The 27,983-nt window shown below is 42.0% G+C and overlaps 2 protein-coding genes across 7 annotated transcripts; both read right to left on the bottom strand.

The window, feature by feature from the left end:
• Positions 1 to 158: 158 nt before the first annotated feature.
• Positions 159 to 15,695, bottom strand: si:dkeyp-77h1.4. 2 transcript variants are annotated; one of them, XM_040117512.1, is made up of 11 exons: positions 15,555 to 15,695; positions 10,740 to 10,805; positions 10,441 to 10,461; positions 10,031 to 10,306; positions 8,051 to 8,171; positions 7,723 to 7,898; positions 7,317 to 7,459; positions 6,310 to 6,457; positions 5,874 to 6,055; positions 5,688 to 5,780; positions 159 to 4,939 (listed from the first exon to the last, which is right to left on the bottom strand). In XM_040117512.1, exons 2-11 carry the CDS (start codon positions 10,783 to 10,785, stop codon positions 4,250 to 4,252), a joined length of 1,896 nt encoding a protein of 631 aa, XP_039973446.1. In that variant the 5' UTR covers positions 10,786 to 10,805; positions 15,555 to 15,695; the 3' UTR covers positions 159 to 4,249. The 2 variants fall into 2 exon arrangements, with proteins under 2 accessions (XP_039973446.1, XP_039973445.1); XM_040117511.1 differs by lacking the exon at positions 15,555 to 15,695 and adding an exon at positions 15,129 to 15,386.
• A 446-nt stretch (positions 15,696 to 16,141) lies between these two features.
• mdc1 (mediator of DNA damage checkpoint 1) lies at positions 16,142 to 27,474 on the bottom strand. 5 transcript variants are annotated; one of them, XM_040117466.1, is made up of 12 exons: positions 27,406 to 27,474; positions 26,532 to 26,693; positions 25,844 to 26,431; positions 25,677 to 25,755; positions 24,257 to 25,533; positions 23,826 to 23,888; positions 20,454 to 23,713; positions 19,780 to 19,917; positions 18,621 to 18,803; positions 18,360 to 18,485; positions 17,713 to 17,823; positions 16,142 to 17,558 (listed from the first exon to the last, which is right to left on the bottom strand). In XM_040117466.1, exons 2-12 carry the CDS (start codon positions 26,665 to 26,667, stop codon positions 17,355 to 17,357), a joined length of 6,165 nt encoding a protein of 2,054 aa, XP_039973400.1. In that variant the 5' UTR covers positions 26,668 to 26,693; positions 27,406 to 27,474; the 3' UTR covers positions 16,142 to 17,354. The 5 variants fall into 5 exon arrangements, with proteins under 5 accessions (XP_039973400.1, XP_039973402.1, XP_039973403.1 ...); XM_040117468.1 differs by having other exon boundaries at positions 26,532 to 26,669; positions 27,391 to 27,433; XM_040117469.1 differs by having other exon boundaries at positions 26,532 to 26,669; positions 27,406 to 27,423.
• Between the last annotated feature and the right edge of the window lie 509 nt (positions 27,475 to 27,983).

Raw genomic sequence — 27,983 nt, 5'->3', positions numbered from 1 at the left:
CAGTACCTGAAAAACAATTTTCTGTGTATTTTTCATGTACATCTTCTAATTTTACTGTTATTACTGGAATACTTTTGAGATTCAGCATAATATCAAATCAAATAAAACTAATCTTGATCTGATACAGTTGTATTTGTAAAAATTTAAGAAAACAAAGCATGGGGAAGATAATTTGTACCCAGCCTGGATCTTAAGGTTCTATAGCAGGTGTTAACAGCATTATGATGTTAACTTTGGTCTGTTTATAAATATCTTTATGTGCCTGCTCTGCTATGACATGTCCTGGCGAGGTTTTGGGTGTAGTGGCGCGTGACACTCAGAACAAATGATGGCTGACACTGAGTGAGATCTCTGACTTAGATGGAGTGGACAGCTCTGAGACTAAACTGTCTTTCGGCAAGTTTGTCGATCAGAGAGTAAGAAAACGAAGACAAAAGCACAGCGAATGTCATAATCTTTTGTTTATTCTTAGTATTCCTTTAGACGTGAAATAAAGAAAAAAAAAAACAATTTTCTTTACAAAACATCTGTGTGTGAAGTGTTGTGCAAAAAAGGGAATACAGAGAGAACATGAGGAACATCATACCACACCCACGACAGAACAGCAGAAGTAAACAGAGAGAATCAGGGCAGAGACAACTCACATAGTGCAAGAAGTGCCAGTGGTATTAACAGTAGTGGTTTCTATTAGTGGTTTATCTGAGGTGTGTATGAAGCCAGACACTCTCTGGCACCTGTTAGATATAATAACTCCAATCCCACTAGACTGAGCCTTCTCTGAGATAGTGGTAATGTGTAAACCAAAGGCTCATCCTACCCACTAATGCACTATATGCCTCTCTCACAGCCCTAATCACTCTGAGTGGCTTGGTATTACAGTCACTGACAATATTCAGTGGAGGTGGTGCACAAAAATGCTGTTCAAGCGGTCTTTCATCAGTTGCTTATCACAACATAACTGTCAGCGTTGCTCACACAAAGCTTTGTCATTCATCTGCTGTCGTCAAGAACTCCCCAATATACTCTGAAATGTGCCACAGACTCGATCAGTGCAGTGGAATGGTGCCCCTCACTCGCAAATAAAGCGCACTCACAATTCCTTATGCTACACATAATCTTCCTGGGAAGCCTGAAAGTCAGACTTTCATCGTCAACATTTGCCTACAACATGTCACATATCTCCTAAACATTATCATATCATAGGCCAGTCAGTTGATATCACTTTGTTCAGTCAGGTGTGTTAACAGTGTTCTACATCTGTGAATACCCTACCTATTGAGAAAAAGGTGCTCTTAGAGGTGTCAGCTAATGACAGAATACAGACCGACTATCCAATACACATTTTGAGCACTAAAACAAAGATAAGAATCACTCAGGTATCTCAAAGTTACAATATCTTTTACCTTTTTTTTGTGGTTTTAAACACATTCATACTCATGAGTTCAGCACAGCACTTGTTTTCACATTGCAACACGATTTAAGCAGGCACATGGATACCTTACTCACAACAGATGGAGAAGCTCGCGTGAAGGACAGTAGTTTCATTCTTTACAAACAGCACACACACTCAGTCATAAACCACTCGCGCTCATACATGCGTGCATCATAGGCATACACACTTAAACACACAAATCCCCAGCGCACAATGAGGGCAACAGTAAAACATCACTCATTTGGTCACACACACGGAAACAACTTTAGGACAATATAAGCCTGTTGTTGGGGACATGTCATGGGCATGCTGCAGTCAATGCTTTAAGTGACACAGGTTAAACATTTTAATACAACATGTAAATACTGTGAGAGACACTGTAAGCCGTGAGTATCATCAGTTTGGAATGGCAATAATAGCAGATAATTGATCTAAAAAGATCTAATATAGACTTGATGGATTTTTACAATATTTGGTTTTTAAATTAGTTCAAGACGTTAGTGAATATTAGTGTAAATAGTATATATTATGTGTATATATTCTGTATCCTGGATTTTAGGTTGGTGAGAAATTTAAATTAGTTTTCTTTTTTATTATTAAGTATAATACAACGACCGTTCTATACACCAAAAATATTCCGCCTTAAGGGGGTTAAGCTGGCGTACACATGCAATATTTACAAGGCTGGAGTGTATGTGTCTGGTTTTTGTATCTGTGTGTGTCTGTATATCTGTATAAAGAGCATTTTCAGTATTGCCAAAATGGGTTGGTGGTGGTTCCTTCACAGGTCCAGGCTGGAATTGAGGCATATCCATTGGTTTTCATTATCTAATCATTAGATTGCCTTTGTTCATTTTTAATGCATGTGACCTGAAAGTCTGATGCTGTCTGTCCATGTAACATTGAGGCACCTTGATTTTTATTTATTTATTTAAATATTTTTTTGTAGTTTTACTTAGTATTTTAGATTTGATATCTTTGTATCAAATCTGACATCTAAACCTATCTTGTCTAATGGCTTGTTAAAATGCTGACACATCTCGTCTGATATTAATTTACTTGTAAGAAAAATCTCTTTGTCAGGAAAGCTACCAAGAAAGGCCGGTTGGTTTTCAATCGATCTACTTCTTGCAACTTTCCTACATTTCACTGATCATTTCATTGAATTATCATGGCTGTCTTATTGTGCTTTTCTCAAAAATCCAAAATGCTTTTTGTTGATTTCAGTGCATAAAACCTGGACTGTTTTTTTGTTCAGCGGTCAGTTAAAACATGAGGTAGAGACATGCATTTTGTCACATGAAAAATGTATCTGCACACCTCCTCTTTACCATACAAGAGTTTCAACTAAGATTCATTCGTGTTTACTGAACATCCACATATCTGCAAACTCATATAGAACAGCTCTGGACAGACAATGTCCTGGCAAAGATAAAGGCTTCATAGCACTATTTTGGAGATATTAAAGATGCTTGGTATAAATGTTTAAGCTTTTGCCAAATTTTAGCGGCCCCAAGACACAGGAACTACTATCTGTCCTTGTCAACAAAGCCAAATATTTAAGCATTAAGGATTAGCATTATCTAGTTTGAACTAAGTCAAGAAGTAAGTAGTTTAAAATGATACCTAGAAAGAGAAGAAGAGAAACACGGATGGAAAGAAGGGAGGATCAAGGAAGAAAAGACAGCCAAAAGACAGGCCTCAACAAAGGCAAGGAAGGAGGGAAGGATAATGAAAAAAAACAAAAACAAAGAAACAAGCAAGCACATTCTAGTAACTGCTTGAACTACCAAACACTTTCATTCAGTATTTCACCTTTGGAAAGTCCAACGTACAGTAGGAACATGGTAGTCCCATTAAGTGCCCTGGAATTTCTGCTGGCATGAGCTTTCTATTAGACTATAAGAAATGAGATTTTGAGAGCCACCGGAAAAATTCAGATCAAAGGCAATAAAAGGGTTGATCCGGACTTGAGGGATCAGTCTGCAAAACACATTTTAATCATCTGAGATTGAGGGTCTGAATCTCAGTCTGAGACTATAAATAGTGGCGTTAGTATTATTAGTAGGTTTTCTTGTGTGGCCAAAGTTATGCAAAATGTGATGGCACATTACAGATATTTCTGAAGCCAGAGGACTGGCACAGGCATATAGCATCCACATTTAAGCTATGTACAAAATGCCAACAACAGAATGTGGTTTGTGTAATCAAAAGGGCTTTCATTTCTGTTTTGATTATGTCCAATCAAAAGAATGTCATCACACATTTTAGTAGGTTTGAGACGACAGTGGCTGAAAATTGAATGCATTTTTATCCACATGCTGATAGAGGAGGAAGCATCCAAATGGGAAAGGATGGTTAGTTAGGGTCAAAAAAGGAAATCTAGTATGTCCTTGTTTTAAAAAAATCTTGTAAACCTTTCTGGGTAACTCATCATGTTAGAAAAGACCTGATGTGGAGTTAACATTTTAGTTGTAAACTCTCCAAAGGATTTCATTTGAAGTCTGGCAGTTTTACTGTGAAGTTACCAAAAAACACCAGCAAGGTGTGTACAACTAAAATGTCTAACAATCAACAAGCCACATTTGTAAAGTGTTTCTGAATCAGAATGTCTCAAAGGTAATGAGTTAGTTATAGACAAGTGAGATACCATTATCAAGGTAATATTGTGTTCAGGCATTAGACATGTTAAATCAAAGCCCTCGTCCCAGTTTCAGTGGATTTTTCTTTATTTGGCAGGGGGTGTTCGATTGTCTACAGTGGTGGTAGATGGAGAAGATCTGTGGGGCTTCCCTTGTGTTTTTGCAGGGGCAGTTCTCAGGTGGTGGTTGAATCCTCAGCCACAGTGCCATCTTTGCTGGCCTCTAATACGCCACCGCCAGATTTCAGCTCCACTTCAGGGGTTTTAGGAGGGGCTGCTTTTGGACCCAAGCCTCCGATAATTTCAGCATGATCTGGGCTTGGTTTGGTATCCGGACCTGGTTCAGGTGTACCGTTGGTGATAGGTTCTGGTGTGGTCGGTTTGGTGGGCTCAGGTGTGGGAGTTAGGGTGCTCTTACTTTCAGGAATTGGGGATTTAGGAGCAGCTGGTTTAGGCTCTGGGCCTGGGCTGGGTGGAGGCTTTGGATCAGCTGGACTCAGACCATCCTTGGGCTCAGGGCTCAGGGCTGGGCTAAGCTTAACTTCTCTAGGTTCCGGCACATCCAGCTTCACTTCCACAGGTTGATCAGGGGTTTTCTTGGTCTCAGGTGTTGGGCTGGCTTTAGTTTCGGCTACTGGACTGGGCTTAATTTCCATAGCTGGTGGAGCACTTGGCTTAGACTCAGCAGCAGATGGTGGACTTGGTTTGGTTTCAGGACCCACAGAGATGCTTAAAGCCTCAGAGTCGGGGATTTGTTCAGGGGCATCAGTGTCAGTGTCCAGTGGGAGGGCGGTGTTAAAGCCAACACCAGAGTCACTGGTCTCTAGGTTACCGATTCCAACTTCTTTAGAGGAAACCTCGAGACCCTGAGTTCAGACAGACAACAAGGCAAATTAAGTTGTATAGCACCTTTGTACAACAAGACAATCCAAAGTGCTTTACAGAATGCATTAAAACAAGAAGACAAGATAGAGACTTACAAGGCAATATAAAAGGAAAATATACATAGGGTTTTAAAATGAGTGAAAGTAACTAGAAGATAATAACAAGGTAACATTGGATAAAATGGGAATAAAGGTCACAACACAGGTACAGTGCAAGACAGGAATGAATAGACCCAAATGTAATTTTAATAAATGGGCAGCAGCAAACAGAAAAGTTTTCAGCCTCAATTTAAAGGAACTGAGAGTTGGAGCAGACCTCAGGTTTTCTGGGAGTTTGCTCCAGATGTGTGGTACATAAAAACTGAATGCTGCTTCTCCGTGTTTAGTTTTGAGTGAGCGGACAGTAAGTGGACCTGTCCCAGAAGACCTGAGATATCTGGACGGTTCATAAAATAGCAGCAGATCAGGGGTGTATTTTGGCCCTAAGGCATTAACTGCTTTATAAACCAATAGTGATGTTATAAAATCAATTCTTTGTCACAGAGGAAGCCACTGCAAAGATCTGAGACCTGGACTGATGTGATCCTCTTTCTTGATCTTAGTGAGGACTCTAGCAGGAGCATTCTGAATAAGCTGCAGCTCTCTGAACGCAGAAAACAGCATAAAAATTGAGACATTATTAAAACCTCTCAAAAAGCAGTTTTAGGAGAAATATATCTCGTATCCTTACTTTAATGTCCACCTCAGTGCTCTGAGATTTCTCTGTATTGTCAGCCTGGGAATGCTTGGATTCCTCACTGAGTTTGGTGATGTTCTTCACCACCTGTGAACAAAACAACAGTCATTCATTATATCAGGATACACATTATCGTCATCCTCATTTTCACATTGTCAGTTGTATATTTGTCCCTCCAACCTGTCTGAAAGCCTCTCCTTCATCCTCTTTGCCAGCGTTCTGGGCAATCTTCTCCAGGGCAGCAGCCCTCTTGGCCCTCTTCTTCACCTTGATCAGGCAGGACAGCAGGCAAACCAGCAGAAGGAAAACCAGCAGGCCCAACAGGGCAATGATGGCCACATACAGTGATTCTAGCTTGTAGGCTGCATGGAGACATAGTGGGAAAGGAGCGAGAAGGACAAGAGCGGGAGGGTAAATAATTCAACTGACCTTTCACTGACATTTCGAAATTCCAATGCAAGAATACAGTTGACAAAATAAATGGATTATTATTTCCTTTTTAACCACAAAATAATTACTTTGGCCATACAATGTTTTGATACCACCCTTTAGCAGCTATCACAGCAATATAAACCTGCCCTGTATCCCATTTTTCAACCATTCCTTCCCTCCTTACGTTCTACTTCCAGGTAGATGCTGGACACAGTGAATCCCAGTATGTCAGTGATTTTGAAATGGCCTGCATCTGAACGCTTGACGTGATCTAGAAAAACCAATGAACCCTCTATAGAGAGACGTTCCTCGAGACCCAGCTCCGTCTGAGCCTAGAATGCAAAGACAGACATGTACACCTTTAACTTCAAAAAACTTATTAATGACAGGGCAGCATACATATAACATCAGTGAAGGATGTAAAAGAGAAAAGAACATAAACACCACACATTACCACTGATAAATAGCTTCGACTCTGAAGTAACATGACAACACACGCTGGTACAAAAGTTGGTCATACTGAGTTAAATGTCCTATTAGCAGCTTTTTTCAGCTATAAAACAGTTCTGACCTTCAGCATATGTGCTTAAGACATCTGCGATTATTTAACCGGTTATGAGTAATTGTCTTAAAAATTCTGAGAAAATAGCCTAAACACAGGCAGATGGCCTCAACACAGAGGGGACAAACTACAATTATACAGTGTCTGTTGTCACATATACAATTAATGTGTGTTTGTTTATTTTACCTTACATGAAATTGGACAACTATATAAATTTTATAGTACACTATAATGTGTATTTCTTAAATGGTAGCTTGTGTGTTAATATGATATTAACTGGTATTACTATATTATAATATATGTTCATATACAAAAGCAAATAATTGTATGTTTTATAATACAGTATGCAATTTTTATGTACATACATTTTCTTGGAATCAGAAGTTATACATAACCAACGATAGAAATAGCAGGCATACAGTGCAATAAGCATTACCGTTATAAATGACATTGAACCTACAGTAATATCACCAACCTGTCTTGTAATGTTGATTTAGTATATTTAAAGTTAAAGCCCTTTAATGGCCCTTTTTTACATTATTTTTTCTATCTCTGATAAAAAAAAAAAAACGAAAAACAAATCATCACAACAGTGGTGGGACGAAAGAGAAATGAGAGGTTTCAGTTACGCTTGTAAATTCTCCCTTGTCCAGCAGCAAACGGGGTGTGGGGTCATAGTCAGGGCTGTAGTAGAGGTGGACCAATGAGCTGTTGAGTACCAGGTTGATCTTCAGTCTTTTACCGTATGGCAGGGTCAAAAAGTTTTGGTGCTCTGAGACACAGAAAGACAGAGGGGAAGGGAGGACAAAGAATAAATACATCACAGCTCTGTTTACAGGCCCATGGACCATCTAAAATGCATTAGCCTGCAAGAGTCCATTAATGTTTGGGTCTTTAAAAAGCCATTATTGCAGCTAAGAAGAGCATAATAACCAGAAGGACAACAACAACATCCTGATGGAAGGTGCTGGAACATTCAAAACAGGTCAAGCATGGGAGAAGAAAAATATGATCTGTCTTCATTTGTCCTCTCACCCTTGACGTTGAGACACACTTTCTTTTGGATAACACCTTCGGCATCCCTGACAGTGTAGCTACCCTCATCTGCACCCGTGACAGCACTGAGGGTGACCTGGCGCTCGTTGACGCTGATACGACCCTGGTAGCCCTCCCTGGACAACCCTGTTCTGGTCAGCAGCACCAGAGCTGGTCTGCAGGAGGGAAAGTCAAAGAGGATGAACTTTTTTTAACCTTTCCTGGTAATTCTAAGGCAGGTTTTTCTCAGGGCATGTAAATCAGGGTAAGAAATTGTCATTACCGATTCTCTTGGATTAAAATATGAGAGTAATTTTGCTGACTCTACCTAGATGTCTGGTTGGCCTCCACAGCACTGGACCTGTATTCCAGCATGATGGGAGGAGCCACCCCCAACAGCGAAATATGGTAGTTGTCTCCATATTTAATGATCTGCTCGTTGGAGCAATCTAGAAGGAAAGGAGGGTGGTAAACACTTTGTTCTTGAGTATGAGGAAGCAACAAGGTTATTTACGGTAGACAGGAAATTGTCCGACATTTAAGTAAAAAGGAGTGATGGAAGAGAGAGAGTTGGTGAAGTTGAAGGAAGAAAAGATAAAGGATGGACGAGGGAAGAGGGAATGGCTTGACAGATGTGGCAAAAAGGGGACAGATTGCAGAGAAACGAAGGAGCACTGATCCCAAAATATCAGGCTAGCTGGAGTGAAAGAGTGGGGATACAAACCAAACAGAGGGAAAGACAGTAAAGACTAGATACAGACAGGACAACAGCAGGGAAGGAAGGAAAGGGGCGTGGGTTGGCGGTCAAAGAGCTCCATAATTACTACCTGGCAGCTCCAATATGCTCTCACACTCTGAGAACACACACACACACATATGCAAACACACACACACATCTTCATTACCTCACAACACATTACTTCTTCCCTCTGGCACATCTTCCGCATATTGCCACACTGCAATGGCCTTTATCCATGCTGGGTTAGAGCCCCCTCAAAGTGGGGTTGAGTCATTCCCTCCTTCTTTCACATTTGTGTGTGTGTGTGTGTTTGTGTGTCTAGTCTCATCAGAATTGCTAGTTAGTGCACAGAGTCGACACTGCTGCAACTTGTAACACTCACAGGACAAACGGGATGTGTGACTGTGAGGTTTATTTGGCTGCTGACTAAATGATTAAAGCAAAAGAAATGAAGCTGCACGGATTCTGACTCCAGATCAGATATAAGAGGCTTATTCTTCGTCCTGGGGGTGTAGCTCTAATGTCATCCAGTGGTGGAGGAAGTATTCAGATCCTTTACTTAAGTAAAAGTAACGATACCACATAGCGAAAATACTCCATTACAAGGAGAAGTCTAGCATGTAAAGTATTTCTTTATTAATTAAAGACAATAAGTATTATCAGAAAAAAAATTAAGTATCAAAAGTAAAAGTATTCAGCACAGAAAATTGGCCCATCTGAGTCTTATACTATTAATTATATTATTGTACTAATAAACTTTAGGCGGGTAGACGATTAGGCAATTAATCAATTAGTCCATTAACAGAAATTACAACAACAATTATGATAATCAAATAATAATTTCTTCATTCATTCATTTAACCAAAATGCCCCAAATCCACAAGTTCCATTTTCTTACAGTTTCTTACAGTTTTGCTGATCTTTTTAGTCTATTATGATAGCAGACTAAATGCCTTTGGGTTTTGGACCACTGCTCAGACAAAACAAGATATTTAAAGACGTCACCTTGCAAAGTTGTGATGGGCATTTTTCACTATTTTTGATGTTTTATAAACTAAACAATGAATCATTAAATCATGAAAATAGGTGGAAGATTATTCAATGATGAAAATAAACGTTAGTTTTAGCCCTGATTGAATCCCATCATTGACTGTCTTGGCTGAGATTTTAGATTACATTTGATAGAATAGTTTGAGATATATGAAAATTTAAAATATAAAAATAAAAAAATTCAAAAAAATGCTTGTACAATTAATTATTTTGGATCTTAAATGCTATTTTTCTGGTCTGTATTGTATTGACAGTGCAATATATAGTTGTATTAATGGATAAAAACACTATTAGATTTGTATTTTATTATGTGAATGTAAGTTAGGTCTTGTAAGTTATCTATTTAGTATCACAGAAGAGGTAATACAAAAGGTAATAATATGAATTAGAATTTTATGAATTTGAGCCTTACATTAGATTGTAAGTTAGAGTTTTGAATCGAAATTCTGATTCTACCCATGAGAGTGTAATATGTCAGTTGAGGCACTGGGTTACCATTCCCAATATGTCATCCAGTACCTCGGACTATAAGCGTGATGTGTCTGACGTCCTCTGGCTTCTCTGGATTCTTCACCATGTACACGCCCTCATCTCCCTCACCCACGGCGTCTATAATGAGGTGGCTGAGTTGGCGGTTGAGCTTGGTCCGATTGTTGACCACGATACCGCCCCGCATCAGGACCACATCAGCCAACCGCTGAGCAGACCTGTTCCGAAACGTGACCTCCACCCCGAGCGAGGGCAGCATGATGTGAAAATCCTCCCCGTAGAACAAGGTCATGGAGTCCTCGTTGACTGGATTATACGATGGACAAAGGCAGGAGGAAGCATTGACAAACAGATAAAAGGATAATGAAAGCTCATAATTTACCACTGATGAGTGCTAAACTCAGAATTATATCTGATGCACTGGTACACAAAAGTCTTACCTTTCACAGGGGCAGAAATAACTGTGAACAAAGATATAAGAAAATTCAAATTAAAAGTGATATCAGTAATATTTGGACTCTTTAGTGTCACTGGTTAAACTGAAGCACGGTGTCCGAGTCCTTCTCTTCTCTGTTAAAATAAATCTATTAGCAATTTTTTCATACACATTCCTCTGGATTACTTTACATATTGTCTAGTACACAAATGGAGTTTTCCAGCACCATCAAACTGACCTTAAACTATTAAATAAAATAGTGTTTCCTGAATAAACACAGGTATAGCATGACTAGGGGATTACCTGCGGTGAACAGGAAGCTGAGTGTGATCACAATGACTGTCACCATCCTGGCTGATTCTTTTGTGTCTAGAAAGAAAAAAGAAAGATGTATTTGTTCATAGAAAGTCAACATAATAGGCAAAATTAATTTCTTGCCTTCATATTTGCACATATGTATTCATATTTGGATAGTTTGTCTCTAGAAATGAATTGGAGATCATGCAAACCCATTAATATTTGGAATAAAGTGACAACTGCTATTAGTTTCAATATTGGCTGAAAAGCAGTAACAATCTTTTGACCCAAATCCTAAATTCAGATCACCCCACCTAAAACTCAATAAATTGTTCCTGGGCTGATCTGTGCACCAAATCTAATGAAACTTTGTGCATTATTTGGGAAATGTCCTGCTGACATATGCACAAATACTCACACACACACCTTCCCAACAGAGGTCAAATGAAGCTCATATCTTTAACCTACTGTGGAGAGACTCTGAGAAAAAATTTAGAATTATTAATGGCAAAGTCTCGGCTGCCATTAGACAATATATTGACACATTATTCTGAAGTGCTCCTCCATTCAGTAATGTCACTTTCAATAATCTAAAGTGTAAAATGTCCCTCCCAGTATAAACCTCCTGCTACAAAGATTCAAGAAGTAGCTACATTAATCTCTTTAACATTTCTCCTTTGCTACAATCAGTATAGAATCTTATGAAGAGAGCAACTGCTAATATGGTCCATGTCTATAATGGAGCTTATCAGCCGGAAAATACATTGTTTCTTAAAAAATGTCTTTAGTTAGGTGAACTTCAAACAGGAAATGTCCAGAATGGGAAAAGATACAGGGCAAACATAATTTCCACAAGACCCTTTCGAAGGTTTCAGAGATGAATCCTGACTAATTGCAGCACTAAGGAGATATTGATGATGTGAACGGCTTTCTTCTGTGCTGAGACATCAGAGGCAACACATCAAGGGTTTGGGGCAAAGAGGCTTTCCTGTGGTTCTCATTTCAAAAGCCCAGGAGGGGACCTGAAGGGAACACCCGCAGTGCTCACAGTCAGACAGAGCAGCCTGTACGTAGAATGATACGTACGTTATCTATATGCCAGAAAAGGTTCCATATAAAGTGAAAGCATGTTACCTCATAATAATTGTATGAATATGTTTCATTATTCATGAAACTTTAACATTCTTTTAACAGTGTCTTTGAGGTCGGCATTGGCTTTCTTTCTGTCCTTCTTACATTGTATTCTTTATGGTGCACTAAGAATTCAATAAGGCTATCTGTTAACACTAAATATCTGAAAAAAAAAAAACCTCCCTGAAGAGACTATCTTGCAGTCCCTGTAAATTCAATCGATCTGCCATTGCCTGGAGGTTATTATTGAGAAAGCCAGAGACGGTGCCATTATAAATTAATAGTATACCTGAGCTTAATTTAAAATCAGGGCCATTAGAGGATCTATGGGTCAAAATTCGTGCTGTCTTTTTGGCCATACCAACAGCCAATTATGTCTTAAAGAAGCCCTTCCCTTTTAACTACATGTGCATGTTTACCAGGGCCACCTGGCTTCGGACCTCCATCAAGGATTGTCTATTGATTATGTGCCTGAATCTAAACACAGAATAATTCACGAGATGATTCAAATCATGGTGATCTGAGTAATGACCTGGCTGAGTTTCCAACAGGAACTGTCCAGTACGAGAAGGGCTGCAGGGAAAAACCTTTTCCTCGAGACCCTACGGTTCTGGTTTCTGAGAACCATCGCGATTAATGGCAACACTGAGGGGATTACGATGATTTGAACTGCTACACTGACACATCAAGAGTTTGTGCAAAAGAGGTTTGCTGCGGTTTTCATTTACAAAGCCCAGGAGGGGGCCGGGAGAGGACACCTCTAATGCTCGCAGTCACACTTTGCAGCAGCTAATAAACACGCACTAGAGATTAAAGTGTCTCACTGTAACACAACAGGCATCATGACACATCCCGTTCCTGATGGAAATGATGCAGCATTAGGCCATATTCACACTGTGTATAAACCTCTGTGTTCGCTCTCTATATGTCTGCCGCCTGTGTGTCTTCGTATACTGTATGTGTAACATGAAGATATTTTTAAAGAGACACGGCAGAGGTCAACATTGTTCCTTATTGTTGAAAGAGAATCATTAACATTTCACAATGTCATACTCTGACAACCAGAGCTGCTGTTTCACAGAAGGCCTCATACAACCCTCTGTACTGTGTCTGCCACATCCACCACACTCTGGGCAGAAAGCCTTTTATTGTGTCTGCAACAAAATATGGAACAAAAGTGCGTCACGCGGAATAGTGTTTGGCAAACAAATGTCCTTTGCTACAGTCATTTTATTACTGTAGTCCCAATCTTTGTTTCGGGAATTCTTCTAAGGGTTTGAACCCTTCTTTAAGGTCAGTGCATCATAACTTCCCACCAAAAAAAAAAGACCATTGACCCCAGTAGCTGTCAGCATTTAATTAATACAGCAATCTGAGACGTAGGGATTGGTTGGCTCTAAAGAGAGAAGTTAACCAGGTCCATCTGTTTGTCCCAGCGGCAGGCCTCACAGAGTTACCACAGCCAATCTGGTGTTTCTATGCAGGATCTGAGAGACAAAAAATCCAAAGTCTTCTCCTTTGTTTCTGGGGGATTTTGAGTATTTGAGACCAAAACTAACACTACAAGGTCTGCCTGGCTGAGCGCAAACATGCAAACACATGAAAACACGTGCAATAAGCTATATAACAAGCTCATTCCTTTGGGCTGTAAAACCATGGACACAGACAAATATCTGCCATATGCTATCCTTCCCTGACTTTCTCTCCCTTCACTTAGCTTAACTCAGTCTTTATTCTACCCCACTGAATTCTGCACTCTGTCTCTTCCTTCTTTGCTTTTTCTCTCAATTTCTCACTTCTGTCACCATTCTCACATCTTCGAGTGTTACTTTTCTACCACCATCACAACCCTGTTCAAGTCTCCCCCTCCTCTTCTGCTACCTTCTTTAACTTTCAGTGCTTCCATGTGATAGCTCCACATCATCTCTCGATTTCTTTCCCCCACATTTTGTCTTCTCAGTAAAACGAACCCCTGCTCTATATCTTGGGGCATCTCTCTCATTTCCCTTTTTCTTTGTGTTTCTCTCTGGATCTCTCTCTTTCTCTCTATCTCTCTTTTTATCGTGTCTCTTTCAGCCTCTCCTCCTCCTTATATAAGCCAAGTCTGTGCATCCCACTCTGAAATCAAAGCCTGTGTCTGTGTTCCTTCAAACTCCAACCTCCCTGGTTACTCGAAGGACAGACAGGTCTTTGTCCGCGGGCTTTAAAGAGGCGGAAATGCCTTCAATGACTGCAGATGTGGGGACCCTACAAAGCTGCATCTGTGTCTTTACCCATCATCATTTCTCTTTCATTTTCACTTTCCTCTTTTTCGTTGCACAAGTGATGAGGAGAAATGACTCTACATGAGGTAAAGCCCCCCTGATGATGAGGAGTCATGCTAGAAGTGAGCTCAAACACATATTTACAGGCGCACACAGATGAACATACAGTACCTTCTTCTCACAGTGGTAGATATTTATAAATCATGAGGCATCAAAAAAGGAAAAACAAGGACTGCTGCACCAAGAGACACACATGTGACAGTGGCTGGATGTTTACTTTAGGTGCACCACCTTCAAACAAATATGGGGTCTCCCGTCGCTAAAATGGGGTGCATTCAAAATTCAAAAACTTCACATCTTCCATTCTGCCTAGTAGCCCCTGCATCTATCCAACTCATCTCATGTTTCAGATCAGCATGCAGCAAGAGCTGATGCAGGGAAAATGACTCAAACAACCCCAAAATCGTGTCTAGACAAAATCCAAATGTATAATAAATTATAAAGTTTATCTTAGAGAAAAAACCCTGTAGCAGCTGACAACATATTTTCCTCAAAGGCTGGCTGGCACTGAGACTGAACTAATGGACAAGACAAGTTTCTACCATATTGCTTGCACCTGTCAGATTCATTAAAATCAGGGGACATGTGGGAGGGGTGGGGAGGGAATAGAGGAGCTACGTGCAGTATTGACACTAGACACTAGCCTTCATGCAGCTCTGGCCACAGGCTATGAGCAGCACACTGCAGACAGAGGTGACACAGCCAGAAAGCCTTCAGGCTGGAGCATCCTCCCAGATAATGGATTCTGTTAAGCTTTTGAGTGTTGAGCGTAGAGGACGTGCAGCCAATTGGACAATATCAACTTCCTTAAGGCAGCCTAAGGAAAATGAGACTATTAAATATAATATGTCATTTTCCTATGCTGATAATAAGAGTAGTAAAAGCAATAATACTTTCTTTTTCATGTTTTCGTTGAATGATCAGCTTAGACTGTACCTACCTGTCTTCATGCACATTAGGCCCCAAAAACAATTAAGAATGAACCGTTAATATCATCTTGCACCCAACAAAATAAATCTGCATGATATTTCTGACCACTTGAATCCCAGCAGGAGGCAGGGAAATAAGTGAAATCAACCGTAAAATATCCAATAAAGGCGACGCCGGCTCAATCCCAGGACGGTCCAGTCAGTCCTCGGGATGAACACATTGTCACACCTTCCCCCGCTGACGGTGTGATGTGTGGTCGCTGATGAACCCCACAGCTCAAATCCTTTCCAGGCAGCCCCGGGCCGGGACAGCCGATGGGCGCATCCACCAAAAAACTGCAGAATTTAACCCGTCACGCACCAGTCAAATTTAGGGGGGAGGCATCCCGCACACGCATGTTAGGGAAAAGAAAACCGCCGCTCAGCGTCTCACCTACCTTTACTTGGCCGGCGGGAGCTGCGGCGCAGTCTGTGCGAGACGTCGGGATGCTTTTCAGAGGTGAATATCTGCGTGAATGATGCCCGTTTTCTCCCTCGTCGTCTCCCTCCCTCTCAACCTCGCCCCCCTCAAGAGCAGCCCTTCGCGACTCGGGCTCAACATTTGGAAGAGGTTCAGAATACGTCGGGCTCCGCTCGCGCTCGGAGCCACTCGTCTCGCGTCGGGAAACACCGGCCACCCTTCGCCCCCCCCCGAAAGGCACCTACGGTCATCTGGCAGGGAGGAGAGAGTCTATTGGTCAGGTAGTCCGCAGGGGATGCTGATGCAGCACAAAGCCAAGCATCAATAAACGAATTAGACGCTATGTCCAAAGTGGATGATACTGTGTTCAGAACAGGTGTCTTTAAACTGCGGTGATGACTTGATGCATTCCTTCACATCACATCATTGGATGCTCAGCTGCTCTGTAAAGTCCAAACTCTCACTAAGACCGCTTGAAGAACAATATATATGTAGATACAGATGTAGATATATGAAGCGCAATATCCACAATAAGTGTGCTGATGCAAAAGAAAATAAACGTGGTTAAAAGGTCATTGAAATTATTTAATGTTTTCATTGACAGTACAGACAGATTTCAAATACAAACTTGGTGTTAAGATATTAGCTAGTTCACAGTTCTAAAAAAATACAAGCTAAAGAGTCCTTCTTTAAAACACCAATGACACAGCACGAGGAGAAATCAAATGTTCTGTATACTTTCAGTTCTGTGGTTTGTTTTTTTATTATTTCTTTAACCATACAAAAACAGCATACCTTTAAAAGTGAAGAGACAGATAAATGCACGGCAAGGACAAAACATCATAAGATATTGATGTAGAAACAGCATCAGCATTCAGGTGCATATATCGTGTCTCATCCCTGGAGGTAATAGGATTGGATGAGGCCTTAATGGAGTAGGTGGTGGTGGTGGTTAATGGAGACAGAGGAACAACAGATACACTGGTAGGTCATGATTACCTATGCACCTCTTATAAGGAAAGGAAACACACTTTTTTTTTCCCATCTACTGGCAACTGGAACTGGTGGATTTCTAAACACAACAAGTGATTTCCAAGGTTCCACCATCCAAACATGATTTATACAACTCCCTCTTTTATGGTTGGTTACCTGCCAAAAAGGCTGGCTGAATTTAAGCACTAAGCACGCAGAGAGTAGCAGCAATTTAGCAGTGTTAACTCCTGTTCTGCTTGTTGTTGTGTAAAGGGAGAGGTTGAGCACACAGGAGGAGGAGAGGGGAGAGTGACAAGTACAGTTAATGGGTAATTATTTAACACCATGCGTAGCAGCAAAACTACATTTTTTCCCATATATATAAGGCAAAAAATAAGACTGTAAGAAAGACTTACACTGAAAGTTTTTCTTTCAAAATTAGACACTTGTCCCTTTGGTAAACTTCCTAAATGTTGCTTCTCACAATACCCTCTTGCAAAACAGGAATTTGTACATACAAAATTAGTTTTTTTTTGAACATTTGACAGCTAATAGTAAAATGACACCGCATGCTTCCAGTGCTGACAATGTACATACAGGAATTTACATTCAACTCTTGTTGCATTTGCCAAATTCTGTCTTCAAGTCTTTCATCGGGTAGCAAACAGTTGACTCACTGGTGCTTCTATAGGTCTCTAATTTGAAAGGGTATCTGCAAATGATAAATGTGGACACACTAGTGCAGATTTCCCGCACATATGTAGGCGCGTCATTGCGTGTATAGTCACAGTACTCCCTGCTGATGCTATGTCTTCTTCCTGCCCCTTCCTCTGCCTCCTGCAGGTTGTAGATAAGTTACAGGGGCGGAGAGAGTGTGGGTTCGAAAGTCAACTTTCTGCTGAAGGATTCCTGTGAGAATGAACTCAGCAGTGACGACTGGGAGAGATGCAGAGACTGCCGGGCCGCACAGCGACCAGTCCTCCTCGCAGGAAATCACTACAGTCTGAGGCTAAGAGAGAGCGAGGTGACAGAAAATGAAAGAGGTCATTACGATTTAGATTCAGATTTAAGGTGGACTAATACGATGTGAAGATAGATGACTACAATTTAATGTTAATTTACTTTATGTGAAACATGAGAGGGGCTCTACGTTTGACTGGTACCTTGTGAGAAGAGGGCATCTTAGGTAGAAAGATAGCTCCACTGCAGGAGATTATGTCTTTCATTTGAACTGGCTCTGGCTTCACTGATTTTGTAACATGGATCTCATATCCCTAAGAGAAGAGATAAAGTACACAACATGTTTTTATTTAATCACTGCAAGAACGTGTCAGGAAATCAGTCCAAGACTCTTGGGACTGGATTTTGGTATTACACATGTATACTGTTCCCTAACTGTAGCTGCTGTCAGCATAATATGTGGTATCAAAACTATCGCTTTGTAGCAGAAATGGAAACATTACTGTCTGCTTCCTTATGTTAAGTGCCCATAAAACATAACCAGTACATTAACAGAAAATGTCAAATTACTTCCCACAAGCCACAGTATAATGGTAAACAATCGACACTCTGCTCTTGTAAAGAGGCTGAGCTAAAAGCAATGAGCGAAGGTTTTCAGATCTGTGATAGGCGGAGGATGATTCTCACAATAACATTTCTGGATTCCAACCATGACTCACTACTGCTCAGTGTCAATATTACCCACCACACCTGTGCCACGTGCAAAGGGAAATACCACACTGACACACTGTCAATCTCTCATTCTCAATATAAGAGCACAGAAATAAATAGGATGAGTGCGTCGGAGTACCTGTAAGAGAGGCTGACTGCTGGCAACCCTCAGAGACTCCTGCAGACAGAAACCAAACTTCTTCTCCTGCTCTGGATCCTTCACAACAAAAGCATTAGGAGACAGGAAGCTCCCAGCTTTACCACTCTGAAACACCAGGAGAGGAGAGTACCTATTAGAGTACGTCCCTGTGTACTATTTATGTATATACTTCCACATTAATTTATCAAAGAGAGAAAAACTGGTCTCGGGTCAGTTTTAACTGCTATTATAGTAACTTACCTTTTCCAGCCAGTGAGTGGTGACAATGGGGACTCCTTTGGCCAACGCACACAGGAACTTGACAGTCCTGCGCACTTTATCAGTCACCAGGCAGTTCATGTCTGCCACACCTTTAGCCATGCCGCCTCCTAAACGAGCCAGCACTCTCTCCCCAGCCTCATCCACCACGCCTGTGAACAGCACCTGAGGGAATGGCAGACACACAGTGTTCAAAACTTCAGTTTTGGTTTTAAAGCCTCACGCTGGGGTTTATTGGGGAGATTTCTGATAATTTATCAACCAATGAGATTAGAGATTTTGGAAATGGGGGCACTGAAACAAATCTGATTCGAGTCCCTGTAACTTTGGCAAAGCATATCTTTGTTGTGCATTTCACCGTGCATCCCGGGTCATTTCCTATAGCTGTCTAAAATTACATAATCACTCCTCACAAATAACAGGACTGATTGCTTGGGAGAGAACTGAGCAGTTATTTGGTGCCATCTCATTTCAAAACAGCTGTTCTTGCCTGCACAAAACAAACAAAAAAAAAAAAATCAAACAAACCAGTTAAACTCTGCTGAGATAGATTAAACTGCTCTAAACATCCTGGGTGTGAATGTGACACTTTGGGAAATACACGTATTCACTTTCTTGCCAAGATTTAGTTGAGCAGATTAATACCAATCTCATGTCTGTCCATTCCATATGAGGCTGGAGTTGGGGTGTGTGTGTGTGTGTGTGTGTGTGTGTGTGTGTGTGTGTGTGTGTGTGTGTTTGTTTGGGGGGGGCGCGATTAGCCTAGCCTAAACACTGGATACGGGGAAACATGACTTGTCATTTTTACATTTCTCTTTGTGTGAGGATTAATCAAAGAAGATGAATGGTATTAATTAGCCAGTTATAGAGGTGTTGGTAGGTGTGTTTTTGAATTTAGGAGAGACCCAGGTTAGCTGTTCCCCCTGCCGCCAATACCAATGCTAAACTAGGCTAATCCCAGTCTGGCTCTAGCTCCACACTTAACAGATAAAAGAGTGGCATCAATCTTCTCATCTAATTTCCCAAATTTTATTCCTTTATATTATTTATCATAACGGTCGAATACCCCTCTTGTGCATCATTTGTATGACAAAAATGCCCACAGGTTTACAAAGGCAAACACACAGATAAACACTCGGACCTTGTAGGCCTGGCTCGCAGCTCGTCGTCGACCACTAGCTGCAGGGGAAGCAGAGGAGGCGCGAGGAGTCTTTGCCACAGGAGACGAGTCCGCAGGAGCCTGTCGCTTCCGGGATACACTGCTGGTTGGAGTCTGGGGCTGTTAAATGAGAGAGAAAGAGAGGGGGAGAGGGGAGTGGGGTTAAGAAAGAAGAACCAAAACAGTGCAAGAATGATGACAGACAAGGGCAAAGCATGTAACACACAAGGAGAATGGTGAGGATAGGAGGACTGAGGAAAGCAAAGATTATAAAACATACAGTAAGAGTCGGAAGCAACTGTGTGACCACTAAGGCACTTAATTCATTAGTGTATTAATGGTGATGCAGAGCAGGTCAGACCACTCTTGTTGCTGAGAGAGTGAGAGAGACCTAGACTGTCCCTGAGGTTGACTGCAGTACATTATGATGGCTGGAAAGGCTGACTCATAGAGAGAAATGCATAGGGGCCTTTGGCAAAGGTAAAAGCCTTCCTCTTCAATGTAAGAAGTTCCCGGACACTAATTATACATGACGCTGCTTTCCTTTTTGTCTGAGTTATGTTTCAGCCTTAATGTATTTTTGTCTTAATCAAGACAGAAACTTCCTTAGACCTAAAGTTTAAAATGTCTATTTAAAAGTGAAGTAATTAAGTCACCTCTGATGCCTCCACTTTTGCATCCTGTTTCATGGAACTGGCAGATGCTCCCCTTTCTTCTAGCTCCTCTCGCTTATTTTTATGGAACCCGGATGGCCGACCTCTGGCTCTCTTCTCAGCAATCTCCTCCTCTATTTTCTCACTCTCTTCTTTCACCTCCACTTCAAGAGGCGATTCTTTTGCATTTTTCTTGGTTTGAGTGCTGGATGGTCTACCTCTCCTCTTAGCTTGGACAGGAGTCTCATCTTTTGTTTCATCTTTCCCTTCCTTCTCTGATGCCTGTGTTGTTTGGGCTTTCTCTTTCCCTGTGGAAATTATGGAGTTACTGCTAAAATCCTCCTCTTTATTTTCCTCCAGGTCTCTCTTCTTTCCTTTTCTTTTGTCTTTAGCCTCAACTTCACCACTGACTACAGGAGCTACTGGTGCCTTTTGACCTCTGCCCCTGACATTCCTTTTAGGCAGAGGAGATTCCTCAATGGCACGACCTTCCTCCTGAATTGAGTGGTCTTCCTCATCTGCAGCTGTGGGTTCGGAGCCATTTGCGTTGGCTCGGTGCTGCCCCCTTGTGGTACTAGCCTGCTGAGAATCTGTCTTCTCTTCATCATCTTCCTGAGGAACCATAATAGAGGAGTCCTCTGTTTTCTTGCTCTTCCTGCCTCTGGCTGCAGGTGTGGGAACTGAATTATGAGCACTCTGACCATTGATAGAAGGGATGGAGTTTGGCTCAGGCTCTGTTTTCCTCGGTCTTCCTCGCTGCCTTCTTCCTCTGTCTTGAGAGCTCACACTACAGCTGGAAATCTCAGATCTGGGAGAATTGGAGGAGTTAGACCTTGAAGGGACTCCTTGAGGAGAAATATCATTACCGTCCTGCTCTGTTGTTTCTGTAGCCACCGTCCTCCTCCTATTGCTGCTTCTGGCAATGACTGCCTGGGGTGGCTCACTGGTCCTCTTTGCCCCCCTGCCTCGACCTCTCCCCCTGCTCTCCTGGGTGTTGATGCTTGAAGCAGATCTCTCAGAGCTAACTGAGTTGGAAGAGTTGGAGCGAGATCTGGTTCTCCTTGCTTGGACATCATCATTGGTTGATATGCTTGAGTCTTGTTCTGGTTCTGTTGTACTTGGGGTAGCAATTGTTTTTCTGGCTGCTCTTCGACCTCTTGTGGGCACACTGGGCTTATTTACTTCTTCCTTTTTTTCTTTTTGCCCTTTTATTTGTTTTTCTATAGTCTCTTTTTCTTTTTCCAGTCTTTCCCTTTCTTCTCTTTCCTTTGCTTCCCTCTGAAGTCTTGCTTGGTGTTCTTGGTCCTTCCTCTCCCTCTCAAGTCTCTCTTCGAGTTTTCTCTGTTCTGCTGCCAATCTCTCTTTTTCTTCCTGTTCCTTTCTTTTCTTTTCTATTCTATCTTTCTCCTCTCTCTCCAATTTCTCTCTCTCTTCTCTTTCTGCCTTTTCACGCTCCAATCTCTCTTCATTCTCCTTTCTTTCCCTCTCCAATTGTTCTTTTTCTTTCTGTATCCAATCAGATCTTTCCTTTTCTTCTTGTTCCTTTCTCTCTTTCTCTGATCTCTCCTGTTCCAGTCTTATCCTCTCCCTATTTTCAGCCTGCAATCTTTCGTGTTCTTCCTCTCTTAATCTTGCCCTTGTCCCTCTTTTATTTCTGATTTTGACTCCACCGGTTGCAGCTTCAGATTGTCTCCCCCTTGGCCTTTCAGGTTGTACACCATTTTGTGTTTCCAAGGGCTGAGTTTCATCAGTACAAACCTCAGAAATCGTGAGCGGTTGTGTCTCCTCTTCTTCAAGTTGCAGTGCCTTTGCTCTTCTTTTACGTGCAACTGGAATTGAGTTCTCATCATCACTTCCCTCGTCTTCACCCATAACTATGGGATGGGTTTCAACAGTGAGGGGCTGTGTGCGCTCTTCTTCAAGTTGCAGCGGCTTTGCTTTTCTCTTTCGTGGACGTGGCATTGAGTCCTCGTCGTCACTTTGCTCACTTTCAAATGCACCCGTGGGCTGAGTTTCAGGAGCCGAGATTTCAGAACTAGAGAGGGGCTGTGTCACCTCTTCAAGTTGCAGTTGCTTTGCTTTCCTTTCTCGAGAAACTGGAATCAAGTCATCTCCATCACTTTCTCCGTCACCTGAATCCACTGGCTGAGTTTCATCAGCAGAGAGCTCAGTGTTTGTGAGCGTTTGTGTCTCCTCTTCTACGAGTCGCAGAGCCTTTGCTTTTCTTTTTCGTGGGCCTGGCATTGAGTCCCCATCATCACTTTCCTCATTTTCACTTGTAGCGATGGGCTGAGTTTCAGCAGCTCCAATTTGCATGGGCTGGGTTTCAACAATTGATAACTCAGAGATAATGAGGGGCTGTTGCTGCTCCTCTTTAAGCTGCAGTGGCCTTGCTTGACTTTTTTTTGGACCTGGAATTGAGTTTTCATCATCACTTTCCTCAAAGTCACATGTACACATGGGCTGAGTTTCAGCTATAGATAGAACTTCACCAGAGGGTCTCTGCTGAGGTTGAGCTGTCAACCCAATTTTTTCCTTCTCTTCTGTTTCATTCTGTGTTATGGGCTTAACTTGTTGTGCAGAGGAAACAGGCTTGTCCGTTGCCAAACGCTCCCCTTCCTTAAAGGCAGACACTGGTTGAGTTTCAGCCATGGCAAGAATACATGAGTTGGGGAAGCCTAAAGGATGAGTCTCAGCAGTAGCAGTAATGTTATTTCTCTCATCTTGATCTGTTTCCTTCTCTGAATCACTGTAGGGCTCTGAAATATATACCTGTGTTGCTTCGAGAGCCAAATCTACCTGACCTTCTTTTTCAGACATTACTAAACATCTGACAGGCTCCTTATACTCTCCATAGGCCTGTGTGGCCTCAAGATTTGGATCGTTCTCTGCAGAGGTTCTGTCTGCAGTTGAGATGGCTGCATATGCTTGGGTATCTTCCAGACTCACACTCCTTTCCATAGAGCCAAATGACTGGGTGCTCTCCACAGCCAGAACTTGAACTTGAAACCTCAGGTGGCTGCTGTCAGACAATGCCAGCTGAAAAGACCCTCCTCGGCTGGACTGTTCATCTTTTTCATCCCCAGAAGGTTCATGGCCGAAAGCTTGAGTAGGGTTCATGGTGTGGTCCTCTGGAGGGTTGCTCTGGCAATCTCTAGTCTGAAGAACGAAGGACTGCGTCTCGGCCACAACATAGTCCTCATCCTCCTGGCTGTCTGAGCAGGAAGACAATGCTACAGGTCCTACAGCAGGGGCTACTGCACCTGGGTGACCGAGAAGAAAAAAAATAAAGATGTTTATGCAACTCTCTGATGTACCCACTGTCTTAAAACAAAGTTATGTGCTATTTGAATTCATTAAAAATAATATACACACGTCTAAATGGAACTGAAGAGGGACTCAGGAAAGCCTGAGTCTCCATATCTTCCACCACTCCTTCTGGAACCATCCCAAAGTCAAAATAACAAAATTAAAAGACAATTTAAACATGCTTACATCTCATGTTGAAAAATGTCTTAAAAATGCCAAATAATTTATACAGTGGATCAAAGAGGTCATAGTGCATCTTCAAATTGAAAAACCGAGGTCCAGTTTTAACTGGATCAGTTAAAATTATAAAAACATGTGTTTTCCCTTTAGTGGTTATGTGGAACATCTACTCTCTTGATTGGTAAACTTAATCATAAGCAAGAATTTTGGCCTCTCTCTATTTTGAGTACTAACAATAAACATTTTTTCTTGTGCTACTGGTTGCAGCCTACATTCATTCCATCAAGTTCTCATTTGAAAATTGATTGAATAATTACCTGACAACTGTACAGGAGTAGAGCAGTACTGCAGAAGAGGAACCAGCAACCCATCCGTCTTTTCTCTGCATAGGCTAGGGATCTGGCCCTCGCCTGCCTCTCCAATGTCTGCCTCCTTATTCTCCACAACTGTATCACTGTCCACTCTAAGGTCAGTTGGACTGACCCCATCCCCTGCAGGGGGCATGCTGGATCCATCCACATCTGTGTCTGCACCAGAATCTGACTCAAGAGCTTCTGACATGGTACGGGGAGAGACTAACAAGGTTGTGACAGCAACAGGTATAACCAAAGGACAATTGTCTTCCACATCTGTGTCACTGTCAGACAGAATATCGGTCCCTCGATTTGCAGCGGTGCATGATTCTGTGGCAGCAAACACCACCAGGGGTTGACTGAGGGCAGGGGCAGGGATCGCTTCATCATCTGTGTCAATATCTACATGTAGGCTATGAGGAGCAGCAGGGGCGGATTCAGGACAAGTTGGCTTTATATCTATTCTAGTGGGAGTTTCATCTATTTTAGAGCTTGATTTATTTGTTCCACATTCTCGTCCTTCTTCCTCATCAACATCTGTGTCACTGCCTAGGTGGAAATCTTTCGGCTGTTTGGAGCAAGGGGCAGTGTCAGCTGTGTTTGCACTCTGAAATGAAATGGGTTTTGCTTTTGTGGCAGCGTCTGACACAGAAGCACCGTCATCCACATCAGTGTCACTGTCCACAGTGATTCCCTCAGGCTGAATAACTGAATTAACATGAGGAGGTTTGGTGTTGTCATCAGAGGAAGGCACAGTTTTAGGAGCTCTGTCTAATGCATCTTCATCCTCATCGACATCTGTATCAATGTCCTTGTGAAACTGGGCTGTGTTTGGTGGCTGATCGACTTGGTTTGTGTTCAAGGTCACAGGAGCCTCAGAGGCCTCCCCTTCCTCCTCTCCTTCCATATCAGTATCGCTGTCCATGTTAAATGCAGGGATCGCATCTGTGGAGAGAGCTGGTGTAGAAACAGGCAATTCATCTTCTCCCATTAGACTGACATTGCTTTCATGTTTCACTGGCACATGTCGTCCACTTTTCTCAGACTTTGTCCCTTCTGGTGCTGCTCTTTCTTCATCCATTCCTTCCTCTTCTTCACTGTCGTCCACAATTGCAGATGCTTTTTTTTCCTCCAGCCGCTGTCCTCCCACATCTACTTCTGTCTCCTCCTTGTTGAAGCTGACATGTCTGTAAGGTCTATTTATATTCGAGGAAGATGGTGTGATTGGACTTTCGTCCTCACTGTAAAACATTGGAAAACAAGATGACAAGCATTATAATCAGAAATGAAAGTACGAATAAACTGTATGGAAGCACATAATTACAGGGACTGTTTATAAATATACATATTTAAGAAAGCCCTCAGAAAGCAGTTGCTAATATACCTTTCAGGGATGATTTTGTGTGTGGGACTCAAGAATGTAGAACAAGTGGGACTAGATTTATGGGAGTCAGAATCAGACACTGTAAAAGACAATGAAGATGAGCTAGTAAAACATTAGATACAAAACACAGAGCTTCATTTCTATACATATTTACATAATTTATATACCTAATGCCTTGCGCCGTCGGTCTCCTCCTCCCCCTCTTTCTCCATCTGAGTCTGACTCAGATTCTGGGACCAGGGTCCCCTGTGGCTGGGTTGGAGTTTGCTCAAAGGACAGGCAACTGGTTCTGACAGGAGTCTTTGTAAATGACACCTTAGCCTTTGCACCAACATTGAAACATTTCTTGCCGCCTGTGCTTTTGTCACCTCCCTTTTCTCCCGAGGCATCTGGCAACCTGGCCTTTACCCCCGAATTCCTGCTCACAGGAGTCCTCATGTCCCCTTGAGAAGATACCCTGTTTACAGTACAGCTGACATACTGACATGGGATGTCTGCCACCACCAAACTGTCACCATCACTGAGGGCATAGCGTACATTAGGAGTCAGCTTTAAGCGGCCTTTGCGGGTCCCATTCATGCTCCCAAGGTCCCAGACCAAAGCTTCCATATCCACTTCACTGTGACAACCTCTTCTACGGTAGACAGAGATGCCGATGGTAGCGTGCTGCTTGGATATTGAGGGTGCTGGCAAGGGCAGGGTGCAGGTGTTGGGGTCACGGCCCAGCACATTATCCCCCAAAAACAAGGGCAACTCTGTGTGACAGAGAACATCCATTGTAAGAAATACAATGACGAGGCCCATTGATAAATTACCAAAGAAAAGGTGTAATAACAGCAGCAGTAAATCACTCACCTGCCTCAGGGACTTGCTCATTTTTTAAGATGCACAGTTTAGCCAATGGTCGCCCCCTCTCATTTTCATTCTTGTCTTCATTTTCCTCCTCATCTGAATCCAAGTTTGAGTCACTGATCATCTGAGTAGCATCCATTCCTGACGCAGGGTAAGACGGGATGACTGCGGTGCATAAACACGGGTAAATGTCTATAATGTTAATGTGTGATTCCGCCCACGTTAACGTTTGAAACGTTACGAGATTAACGAGTAGATATTACTGGGCAACTACATGAAGCTAACGTTAGCCAAGACAGCTAACTGATTATCCCTAACGTAGCTGCGTCCTTAACATTGATCCTGGACTGTTTCGTCATACGTTTCTGTTGTATTCTTGCTAACACCCAGTTTGTAGCAATGATCCAACTAGCGTTAAGCAACGCCAATAAGACTTTTATTTGAAGTGTATAAACATTTCTCTCCAAATCACATCAATTTATAGCAATCCGACTTCCGGTCAGAATAAAAACAAAACAACGGAAAAGACGTCAACTATTAATTTGGGCACTTCAAAAGTCAATGTAATCATAACAAACCTAAATGCTCTTTGTGTAATTTTGTCTTTATTGTCAACGAGGTATATGCTCTCAATTTGAACATTATTTGGTTACTACTTTCGAGAAAATGACAATCCTATATGACTCCCATGAAAACTGTGGAGGAAGTTTGCGCGATTGCACGAGCCGCTTGACCGTAATTCCCAGCTGCGCGGCAAAACGTGTTCAAATGCGCTCATGTGTTCATTTGTAACGTGGACGCATGACATGTAATGTTCTGCCGAAATGATCTATTAAGGAAAAGGTTGTACTCTGATGCCCACCTTCACACGCCTTACCTTGCTCAGTGCAGATACACAAACTTGTGCATGCACATCCTGGAAAACACTTACAACGCCCAAGCGATTGGATAGTATAACCGTCACTCCCGCTACAGTCTGTTGCCATTGGACAGTTAGACCTCAGTCTTGCTTAACATGTCTCTGATTGGACCAAAAATCCCCAACGCGTCGTCGTTCATACATTTATTTTTCGCGCCGTGCCCGCGCGATCTTAAAGAGACCGTAAAGTGATGGTGGATTGAGTGAAGCCGATTCGCACTGGTCTAAACCATTGTCTTAACTGGTCCAACTATCCTTATAATTTACACAGGTTTGTGTTATAATTATAGATAGTTCAATAAAGGAATAACATAAAAGGCCTTTATAAACAATGTCATATCATAAAATAGCATTACATAGCATCACATTTACCTCTATGTGATCTGAAGAGATACCTTTCTTCAGTACACCTCAGATGCTTCATTTTATTGCTCCAGAGAAAAATGCTTTACACGATAGACGATTGCCATCCAGGCAAAGCGGATGCCGCCCTGGGGCCCTGAATGCTCCAAACAATGTTTTTTCTCATTTGTACG

This window comes from Xiphias gladius, chromosome 22, assembly GCF_016859285.1.
Source record: "Xiphias gladius isolate SHS-SW01 ecotype Sanya breed wild chromosome 22, ASM1685928v1, whole genome shotgun sequence".
Classification (NCBI taxonomy): domain Eukaryota; kingdom Metazoa; phylum Chordata; class Actinopteri; order Istiophoriformes; family Xiphiidae; genus Xiphias; species Xiphias gladius.
The sequence above is the reverse complement of the archived record's forward strand: the minus strand, read 5'-3'. Positions and strand labels throughout refer to the sequence as shown.

Excerpts from the sequence above, each read along its gene's own strand:
- si:dkeyp-77h1.4 (XM_040117511.1), bottom strand. Across the intron at positions 10,462-10,739 it reads CAGCTTCCTGTTCACCGCAG|TTATTTCTGCCCCTGTGAAA; the intron begins GTAATCCCCTAG and ends CTTTGTTCACAG. Across the intron at positions 6,458-7,316 it reads ACAAGGGAGAATTTACAAGC|GCTCAGACGGAGCTGGGTCT; the intron begins GTAACTGAAACC and ends TTTGCATTCTAG.
- mdc1 (XM_040117466.1), bottom strand. The coding sequence starts at position 26,667 with ATGGATGCTACTCAGATGATCAGTGACTCAAACTTGGATTCAGATGAG. Across the intron at positions 26,432-26,531 it reads TGAGCAAGTCCCTGAGGCAG|AGTTGCCCTTGTTTTTGGGG; the intron begins GTGAGTGATTTA and ends TCTGTCACACAG. Across the intron at positions 25,534-25,676 it reads CACAAAATCATCCCTGAAAG|TGAGGACGAAAGTCCAATCA; the intron begins GTATATTAGCAA and ends AATGTTTTACAG.